Here is an 11,154-nt window from a genome sequence, read left to right as displayed (position 1 = left end):
TCCGCTTTTCCATTTGAAGGCTTTTTCTGCAACTATGGCTCTTAAGGGAGTAGATGTGACACTCTTCCCTACAGTGTTCCCTCTTTCCTTGGAGCATGCCTGTCAACAGTGGTTTTACTCTTTGGAATCCAAACATGTCGCGACCTGGGAGGATGTTGCTGAAAGCTTCATGAATCGTTACAAGTGTAACATTCAAGCCAAGACTTCTGAACGTGAACTCTCCATTCTCAAACAGAAAGAGAATGAAGGCTTCACCACTTACTTAAGCAGGTGGAGGGAAACAACCGCGCTCTTGGTGGATCCCCCCAAGGAAAAAGAGATGGTTCGTTTGTTCATTGCCAATCTAACTCATAAGTACAAGCAACACTTGAAGTTTCTGCCTCTGAGTACCTTTGAAGTTGTATACGATATTGGGATCAATATCGAGGATGAACTGATGAAGACTGCTGGTAGCAACAATAATAATATCACTTGGAAAAACAAGAAGAACGACACTCCTTCTTCTTCTTCTTCCAAGCCCAATAATGCTACCAACAATATCAATATCAATGATGTGCTGGCCCTTACTGCTCCTCCTTAAAGATTCCAAAGGCAAAGGAGGGTTTACACGCCTTTGGGAATGACTTATGATGCTGCTTTTGACCGTTTGCATGGTCAAGGACTGATTATGCCAATTGGACCATTTCCAGAACCTCGACCAGAGAATAGGTACGCCAGCTATGACCCCAATGCTCATTGCAAATTTCATCAAGGCAAGGGTCATAATACTAAAAAGTGTTGGAGGTTGAAGGATGCGATCCAAGACCTAATTGATGCTAATCAACTTCTTGTCCCTCCAGGGGGCAAGAAGCCTAACATTCAAACAGGTCCTCTTTCCGATGCTTTGGCTATCATGGGAGATGAAGTCTCCTTTGATCCGTCAATACTCATTCAACCTGTGAATGAACCTCTGCCGGAAGTTGTATTTGTCCCGAGTTCTGAAGAAGTGAATGGAATTTGGGATAGTGACGATGAAGACGTCTATCTCAAGGATATAGCCTATTCATCTCTTGGCACAAGTGAAGATGTTTGGGGAGACCTTGAGGTCAAGGTTCTCACTAGAAGTGGATGGTTGCAACAACCTAGTCCACCTCCACCTCCACCGCAATCACATCCGATAGTTGATCCCATCGACCCTGTGAACAACGATGTGGTCAAACAATTACAAAAGACCAAGGTGGAGATGAATGTATGGAAGCTTTTGGCCACCTCTCACGAGCATCGAAAGGCTGTGATGAATGCTCTGGTGAAAATAGGAGTTGATGATGACATGACTCCTCAAGGACTGGTCAACTTTCTCACTACTGAATTGCCAAGTACTAGCAATCTGATTTCGTTTTCTGACAAGGATCTGCCCCCGGAAGGGGACCAACATAATAAGGCCTTACACCTCATTGTGGTGTGTAGGCAGATGAATGTTCCTATGAGCCTGGTTGATAACGGCTCTGCGATCAATGTATGCCCACTCCGCACTGCAAAGAAGTTGGGCATAAAGAATGAAGAACTGACTCCCTCGACCCAAGGGATTCGTGCTTATGATAATACTCGCCGTCAAGCCGTAGGTACTATCACACTAAACATAACTACTGGGGCCATTGAACGTCGCACCAAGTTTCAGGTGGTAGATATTAAGGCCTCTTTTAATCTGTTGTTAGGACGCCCTTGGCTTCATGAGCTTAAGGCGATTCCATCATCGCTGCACCAGAAAGTGAAAGCCATAGTTGGAGGGGTTACAATTACCATTGATGCCTCTCCTATGCGCATTCAAGTTATCGACACTCCTATTGTCCATGTCGAACATGACGAAGAAGACGAAGATCTTTGGGGGTTTTCACTCGATGATGTTCTCGTGATTGAAGAAGAGGAAAAGTGCCATCTCGACTTCGATCCCTATTCAAACACCAATATTAATGCCATTCTGAAGAAGCAAGGGAATTTCCCTGGAATGACCCTCGGACTCAAAAAGAAAATGGCTGAACTTTGGGGCCATCCTGGTGCACTCAAGAAGGATACTTTTTGCTTGGGATTCAAGCCGACAAAAGAAGATGTGAGACAAGCCCTCTTGAAGATGAAGGCTCGCAACAACGATCGAATCATGAAGACGGAAATGGCCATGGATCCATATCCATTAACCATCAATGGCCAGTACATCAAAGAAGGGGAAGACTCCCCATGCTATGAATTCCCTGAGCCATTCGTCCACAATGGGAAGCGTGAGCCAGGATTCGAGATGTTCCTCGATTGTGACTTTCTTGATGAAGACGAAGAGCTCTTCACAACTGAGAAACCAGCTAGCCCACGATCTGATGATCTAGGCATTAACCTTCTTTTTGGAATGGAGAAGAATGAATCTAAGCCCGTCTACAATGATAATTACGAGCTCGTTCAAGCTGTTATAGCAAACAAGGATTTTGACCCCTCCGAGTTAATCGTCCAAGCTGATAATATTTCAAGGGGATGGCGCAAGACATTGAGGATCACTACGCCAAGTGGAGAGAAGTTGGAAATAACCGCTGGCGAAGGTCCTATGTTTGATGAGTCTGAGTCGTCTAGGTCCGAGTCTGAGTCCGAGTCTAAGTATGTAGACGAGTCCTTAGAGTCTGAGGCCGACCCTCTTTCTGCTATAGAGTCCAATCCTGAGTCTCTTGTTGAGTCCTCTCTTTCTAGTCCAAATAATTCCGGTAAGGTCGCAGCTGACCTTGCCCCTTTTGATGTATTCACCAATGAATTCAATAAAATGAGTACCTTTTCTTACGATGCGTGTCATTCCCCTAGCCCTGATCAATATTGCTTTGCTAATGATAAAAATGACAAAGAAATAATAAAAGCAATGGAAGAACATGAAAATAAAACAGTAGTTATCGAAGATACAAAAATAGTTAACATTTCCAATGATACGACTGTTAAAGAAGTAAAAATTGGATTAACACTAAGTCAAGATAAACGCAAAGAGCTAATTAACTTGCTTAGTGAATTTGTTGATGTATTTTCTTGGTCATACCAAGATATGCCAGGAATTGACAAGGATATAACTCAGCATACGATACCACTCATTCCAGGTATGAAGCCTGTCAAACAAAAGCCGCGCCGTATGAAACCGGATGTGGCTCTCAAAATCAAAGAAGAAATCAGAAAGCAGTTGGCCGGAGGTTTCATCAAAGTATCCAAGTATCCAGAATGGATAGCAAATGTGGTTCCAGTTCCAAAGAAGGATGGAAGGGTCAGAATGTGTGTTGATTACAGGGACCTCAATAAAGTAAGCCCGAAAGATGGGTTCCCTCTACCTCACATTGACATCATGGTCGATAACACAACAAACCATGCACTCCTATCGTTCATGGACGGCTACGCCGGATATAATCAAGTATTGATGGCTGAAGAAGATATGGAGAAAACCACATTCATCACACAATGGGGTACATATTGCTATACGGTAATGCCATTCGGGTTGAAAAATGCGGGTGCCACCTACCAAAGAGCAGCTACAGCATTGTTACATGATATGATGCACAAAGAGGTGGAGGTCTATGTTGATGATATGATCGTTAAGTCTAAAGATCGTCCACTAGTAGAAAAAGTGCTATTTGTAACTGGCGAAATTGACTATTTGTAACTGGCATTGTTGGTTGCGAATGCCACCGTTACAACTAGTGAAAATTATTCGTAACCGGCTAATGTTAGTTACAAATAATGTATTATTCGTAACTGGCATAACCCAACGCCAGTTACAAAAAGTCTATTTTCCAAGTAAGAAATTACACTATTTGTAACTGGCATTAAGTTACGTCGGTTACAATAAGGGTATTATTCGTAACTAGCATAACCCAACGCCAGTTACAAAAAGTCTATTTTCCAAGTAAAAAAGCACACTATTTATAATTGGCATTAAGTTACGTCGGTTACAATAAGGGTATTATTAATAACTGGCAAATCTTAACGTCGATTACGATTATATTTTTATTTATTTTTAAAAAATACTATTAGTAACTAGCACTAGATTACGCCAGTTAGTAATTAATATTTTTTTAAAAATATTTGATTCGAATACAAAAATGGTAGTATATCCTACCAAACGACCCATCGTCAAATGGGTTATAACCTGTTACAATTCAACCAACAAAACACGTACTACGAATACTTCCATACAATACAAACACTCTAAATAGTTCCACACAACTCGAATTATTCATCCATAACCATACAACACAAAAAAAAATTAATTATACTTTAATTTCCAAAAAACAATTAAACTTGAATTAAAAAAGCATTGATTTATAATTTAGAAATGTAATAACAATAACCAATAGGATAAATAAAATTAAAGTAGATCTATAAAAATGTGTTATATCATTTTATTAAGCTAAATGCGATAAATCATAACATCGATTAATAAGATAACTAGTCTTTCAACAAAAAATTAAGCCTAAAAAACTTAGCCCATTGTTTTCGAATCTCATCCAATTTTACATCGTTGTAGGCTGCAAGTCTTGCCAAATACTCCTGAAAAAAAATACGTGTATATTTATTATACTTTATAAAAATAAAACATCAACCAAAACTCGTAATATATCTCATCACTAACCTCTTTCAAATTACCCTTGCAATCGCTATGGAAAGATACTATCTCATACATATATTTCATCACATAATAAGCACATTCGGTACCACCACATTTTTGAGCACACTATTTCAAATGAACATAGTACAATTATTTAATATATTATATATACTTTTATTACTAATAGATCGAAAAAGCAAAAATAATACGCTTACCTCCATTCTTATGTGTAGTAATTGTGGCTTACTCGTTTTGAAAGCATTTCCTTTAAGGTGTGACCTACATACATTGTAAGGTCTAAAAAAAATCATAAAAAGCATTAGATTAAACGAATGAAAAATAAATTTTAATCACATGCATATGAATACGTAGTACTAGGAATGTTGTGTACTAACATCTTCATTACTTTGGACAACTCTGAGTTTCGAGCGTTCGGAGGTGATTGAATAACAGAATCAAACTCATACACAAGACTCATACGCAAATCAATCACATAGAGTACCCAATGATTCCTACATTTCAATAAACTTGTTTTTATTATTCACATAATAAAAATAATAAAATTATGAAAAAGTAAAGATTTCAAGGATCAGTAGTACATACGCTTCCATATATGGAGCCAAAATGAATTTGCATTGTGCATCCTTTTTCCTTCCACTTCTTCACATTGTTTTCAACCACACTAATTTCCTTCCACTTCTTCACATTGTTGCAATCACGGCAAGGGCAAAAGATTGTTTCTCCTTTAGTAGTCATCTGGTGTTCAATAGCAGTTCTACAAAATTCCTCAATCCCGTTCAAGAACTCGGGTTGAGTTCGATTTTCAACATACATCCAACCACGATTCATTTCTTACTACAAATTATAGAAAAAGCAAGTATATAACTATTAGAACAAGTACATTAGAAACAAACAAAGACAATTACAATAGAACAACAATTAGAGATTATCAAACAATGCTTAATCAGTTCAGAATTTCAGCTCTGAATAAGCTTTATTTAGTGCAAAATAGTGCATGCCGGCAGATGTTCTGCTTAACAAACAATGCTAATTGTTAACTTCAATTCCTAGCAAAGAGTAACTGATGGCTACTAGTTTTAGTATTAGCGAATTGGTCAAGTACTATCTCGTCACTCAAAACTCAAAAGGATCCAAAACTCTGATTTCAGTTCTGATTTTCAGTCCTGAATTTCAGCTTTGATTTCAGTTTTGATTTTCAGTTCTGAACTTCAGATCTGATTTTGAATTTCAACACTGAAATCATTTCTGAATTTCAGCACTGAAATCAGTTATGAATTTCAGCTCTGAAATTAACTTTGAATATCACCTCTGAAATCAATTCTGAATTTCAGCTCTTAAATCAGTTCTGAATTTCAGCTCTGAAATCAGTTCTGAATTTCATCTCTGATTTTCAGTTCTAAATTTGTGCTCTCATTCCCTCTCCCCTTTATTAACCTTTTTGGGCTTTACTTAATCAAATACTATGGTATTGATGTTAAAGTGTGATAGTCTGAAACAGTGGCGACGAAAGCAATATATCCTACTTTGCTGATAAATGTCAATACTTCTAGCTCTCGAAATCAGTTTTGATAAATGTCTGAGTTATGTCTCACTAAACTCTACCATATGCTCATTATCCTATTGGATATTTTATGTCTCACTATACTATACAAAGTAGTGTTTCAGATTTTGATTGCAATCTTGGCCTTTATATTCTGTCAAGAACGAACAACAAAGCAAAAGGATGAAATTCAACCACTTGATACACATATTAGCATGACTATTAGACCAAGATAAGTAACAAGCAACTACAATTACAACACACCAACAACTACAAATTGAAACAAGGAATGGTAACCTAGATCGATCCCCAACATTTTTAATAGCAAAATTAATAAATTCCCTTATTCCAGCTTCATATTGTGGGTCACCTGAGATTATTTTTTGGGTTAATTGTCGCCTGAGATTATTTTATTTACCAAATTGTCACTTAGGGTTATTTTTTTTACCAAATTGTCATCAGAATTATTTTTTTTACCAAATTGTCGCTAAGGGTCTTTTTTATTTACCAATCTGGTCAATTGGTCGACGAACCGAACAAATAAAAGGGCTTATAAGTCACAACAGAGAAAATATACACAAATAAATTGCATGTAGACTTTTCAGTTTTGTGCTATAAAGAAGATCAGAAAACTTAGAAGCAAAAAAGATGAAAATTTAGAAGGGCTCACAAGAGAGCAAATCTGCTGCAGTTCTACACTTTATGCATATAATAGTTACATAGAAAGTATGTGCCATACAAAAGACACATTATGTCTCAAACTCTCCAGTTGTGCATGCATCTTGGATAATAAACTACCGCGAATATCCTTCAAAATATTGGTTATATTATAGGGTGCATACAATTTTAACTGTACATTATTTTCTCAAAGTAGGTAGAATCAATGTTTTCCTGATAAGTTGTATTGTGTTGTTTAGCTAATTCTTCTACTAATTAAGCTATATAAATCACATAAATGAAGAAGTGGCTCAATTAGCTAGTTGTTCAGAGCAATGCAATAGGGAGGATTGTCGTGAGAATTAATAGTTTCACCTGACTGTTTAATTTTGTTTTCCAGTTTGAGTATAATGACTTAGATTCTGACAATCACAAAGTTCATAAACCAAATCAGAAAGGCTGATGGCTTCTAGCCTTCTATGAGTTCTATCTCTAATTCTCTATCTTAGTTCTTACTCACTGACTCACTTCTTCTTAATATTTTTATTTATTGACATAATGTTGGTTACATGATTATTATTATTATTATTGTTGTTGTTGTTGTTGTTACTCCGTATATTTTTACATACAAACTGATAAAATTAAACAAGTTCAATTGTGTGATAACTAGACCCAAAACCTGTAACTTTTTCGAAATTACTTTACTTGAAGGTAAAACACATTTTACAAAGTATTTGGTATATTATCAAGTACAATAATGTTATTATAAACTTTTCCAAAACAAGAATTTACGAGCAACAGAGCACTATTCTAGGTATGCATTTTGGTAGGATGCACCTCATCTCTAGCTTTGCAAATGTACTTCAGTACGGAGTACCTAGCTACTTGTACTTAGTGGTTTAAAGTTCCACCAATTATTAAGCTTAACAAAAACTACATGCCCTCATTCCACCCATTTAGAGCCTATATACGATGGAAGAATCACTCCAATTGCTAACTTATTTCATAGCAAGGTAAATCTAACTCCAAGCCTCTTATCAAGCCCCCCTCAATGAGTTTGGCAGATTATAGAAAAATGGTTAGACTTAAGAGAAACCAATTAATCAAGATATCTTGCAAAAACTATAAGAATCACGATACTATATAAAGTTTCAGTCTTACAATTTGTTTTAGTAGACAATTCTAATATTGATACTTTCCATCTCAAGATCAATTGGTCCAAAATTACTCATAATACCACTAGATAAATACCAATTAATTTAAACAAAATTAATCATAACATTGAATACCAAACTTGCTGTCATCTAAAAAAGCTACTTTTTTTTTTCTAATAATCATACAAACAAAGTAGATTATGATCAACGCTTCAACTCCACATAATATTTCTAATAAATTAATCTAACATGCATAAAAAATTAGATTATGATGAGTTAATTAAGATTATACCTGTCGCAAAATTATGATTGGTGGCTGGATTAGGCAATTCCACGAGTACCGATTGTAGGCGATTACGAATGCGGTTGAAAGCAATAAACCCTAAATTTTAAAATATTGAATTGAATTATGAAAGAAATTAAATAGCCTTTAATGGAGTACTAGGATCACCGGCAATAGAGCAAAGGTCGGAAAAGTAGCAAGTAGTAGCTTGGGCTATGGCGGAAAAGTTGTAGGGAGTAGCAGTTGGTTTGGGCTATGGCTGTAGCAGAGAGTCAATTGGAACTGAAGAATATATTTTATTTTTCTTTTTTTGACAAATGAATTTTTTTTTTGTTTGGTAAGTTAATCTACTTAGTAGGAGGGAAGTAAAATAAGAAACCTGAATAATACTAGCTACTTTAATTTTATTATTATTTTTTTTTTTACCTTTAATCAAAATTTAAATGAAAATTACTTTTCAAAAAAAAAATTTAATGAAAAATAAATAAAATTAAGGGAAAGTAGAAAACTTAATATTTGTTGCTTTTAAAAAAAACAAAAATTATTGTTAGACTTATTATTTATAACCAACATTTGTAAGCTAGTTACAAAATTTTTGGTCAAATGTACTTTGACTTATTATTTGTAACTGACGTTTGTAAGCTAGTTACAAATGTTTTGGTAAGCTTTTCTTTGACTTATTATTTGTAACTGGCGTTTCTAAGCTAGTTACAAATGTTTTGGTCAACTTTTTTTGACTTACTATTTGTAACTGGCGTTTATAAGCTAGTTACAAACGCTTTGGTCAAATTTTCTTTGACTAAGTATTTGTAACTGGCGTTTGTAAGCTAGTTATAAGTTTTTTAGTTAAATTTTTTGTGACTAAACATTTGTAACTGACATTTATTTAGTCAGTTACTAATAAAACTTCAAATAATGATAAACCACATATTATAACTGACATTTACTACGTTGGTTACTAATGTCATGAAATTTGTAACTGGCATTATCTTAGTCGGTTACTATTGATGCTTTCGTAACTAGCATAATATACGCCAGTTACTAATAGGGCGTTACAAATAGCATTTTTTTCTACTAGTACCCAGGCCACATCATTGCACTTCGCAAGTTCTTTGAAATAATCCGCAAGTACAACATGAGATTAAATCCAACAAAGTGTGCATTCGGAGTCACGTCAGGCAAATTACTTGGATATGTGATCAGTTCTCGAGGGATTGAAATAGATCCCACAAAAGTCAAAGCAATCATGGCCATGCCACCGCCCAAGAATGAGAAGGAAATTCGAGGTTTCATTGGAAGGTTGCAATATATAAGTAGGTTCATATCAAAACTCACAGCGATATGTGAACCTATATCAAGAAGCTTAAGAAAAATGTACCAGTCACATGGGATGACGATTGCCAAAAAGCTATCGACAAAATCAAAGAGTATCTGGCAAACCCACCCGCGCTAGCGCCAGCAATACCCGACTTTCCTCTTCGACTCTACCTTACGGTCACACGATACACACCACTTGAAAAGTTATGTCTCGCACTTGTGTGGGCTGCGCAGAAATTAAGACATTACATGCTCACTCATACAGTGCATGTCGTGTCCAAGATGGATCCTCTCAAATACTTGTTCGAAAAAGCAACACTCAATGGAAGATTATCAAGGTGGATAGTCAATCTTGCTCAGTTTGACTTGAAATTTGTACCACAAAAAAGCAATCAAAGGTTCTTCGGTTTCTGTCTTCTTAGCGGACTTTCCGCTAGAAGAAGTTGAGTAAGAAGAAGATGAGTACGATTTCCTTGACGAAGATTTACTCATGACCGAAGATGATAGCTGGACGCTCTATTTCGATGGAGCTTCAAACCAAAAAGGTTGTGGTGTAGGAGTCTTGCTCGTATCACCCAATGAAGAGCATATCCCAATTTCCATGAAGCTCGACTTTGATGTCACCAACAATGCCGCAGAATATGAAGCATGTATTTTGGGGTTAGAAACAGCTGTCGCCTTGGGAATTAAGAAACTCAGAATCTACGGTGATTCTTCACTAATCATTAACCAAATCTCCAAGAGATGGAAGGTGAGAAGTGAAAGTCTTGCTACGTATCAAGCTCATTTAGAAACTCTCACGGAGCAACTAGATGAAGTGGAATATACGTACTTGCCTAGAGAAGAAAACCAGTTTGCCGACGCACTAGCTAAATTAGCATCAATGGTGCGAATTCCAACGGATACGATCAGAATGCCGTTGACCATAGAAAGAAGATATGAACTGGCTTACGTTCACGCACTCGACGATGAACAGGAATCACAAGAAGAAGATGAAGAGCCATGGTATACAGATATCCTTAATTACGTGACAAGAGGAGAATACCCTCCTAATACTGATAAAAGGGCACGCCGTGCTTTAAGGCTCCTCGCCTCACAATATGTGCTCATCAGGTGAGAACTCCACAAGAGGACTGCAATGGGGAGAAATCTCTTATGCATAGCCAAGAAAGAAGCACACAGAACCATGGAAAATCTTCATGCCGGTATATGTGGAACGCACATGAATGCGAAGATGTTATTCCAAAAGATTCAACGACAAGGTTATTATTGGACTACTATGGAGAGAGATGGTCACGAATACGTCAAGAAATGTATGAAGTGTCAAGTTTACGCAAATTTACAGCACGTTCCACCTTCGCTTCTCTACACATATACTTCTCCATGGCCTTTCTCCACTTGGGGCATCGACATCATTGGAAAAATAACGCCACCAGGACAAGGGGGGCATGAATTCATCCTCGTAGCAATCGACTATTTCATCAAATGGGTCGAAGCTGCCTCATATGCTAAGCTAACGGTGAAACACGTAGCTCAATTCATTGATAAAAATATCATATGTCGTTATGTGGTACCTCATGAGATG

At 36.7% G+C, this 11,154-nt stretch overlaps 1 protein-coding gene across 3 annotated transcripts; it reads right to left on the bottom strand.

The window, feature by feature from the left end:
* Positions 1–4,290: 4,290 nt before the first annotated feature.
* On the bottom strand, positions 4,291–8,574 carry LOC145556198 (uncharacterized). 3 transcript variants are annotated; one of them, XM_081617852.1, is made up of 6 exons: positions 8,262–8,574; positions 5,201–5,452; positions 4,993–5,109; positions 4,813–4,894; positions 4,622–4,723; positions 4,291–4,539 (listed from the first exon to the last, which is right to left on the bottom strand). In XM_081617852.1, exons 2-6 carry the CDS (start codon positions 5,206–5,208, stop codon positions 4,438–4,440), a joined length of 411 nt encoding a protein of 136 aa, XP_081473978.1. In that variant the 5' UTR covers positions 5,209–5,452; positions 8,262–8,574; the 3' UTR covers positions 4,291–4,437. The 3 variants fall into 3 exon arrangements, with proteins under 3 accessions (XP_081473978.1, XP_081473979.1, XP_081473980.1); XM_081617853.1 differs by having other exon boundaries at positions 4,813–4,876; XM_081617854.1 differs by lacking the exon at positions 4,622–4,723 and having other exon boundaries at positions 4,813–4,876.
* Between the last annotated feature and the right edge of the window lie 2,580 nt (positions 8,575–11,154).

The sequence above is a fragment of the Chenopodium album genome, chromosome 8 (genome assembly GCF_948465745.1).
Source record: "Chenopodium album chromosome 8, dcCheAlbu1.1, whole genome shotgun sequence".
NCBI classification, from domain to species: Eukaryota; Viridiplantae; Streptophyta; class Magnoliopsida; order Caryophyllales; family Amaranthaceae; genus Chenopodium; species Chenopodium album.
The sequence above is the reverse complement of the archived record's forward strand: the minus strand, read 5'-3'. Positions and strand labels throughout refer to the sequence as shown.

Coding starts and splice junctions, on each gene's coding strand:
- LOC145556198 (XM_081617852.1), bottom strand. Junction 4,895..4,992: donor TTGTCCAAAGTAATGAAGAT/GTTAGTACACAA, acceptor GATTTTTTTTAG/ACCTTACAATGTATGTAGGT. Junction 4,540..4,621: donor GCAAGGGTAATTTGAAAGAG/GTTAGTGATGAG, acceptor ATTTTTTTTCAG/GAGTATTTGGCAAGACTTGC.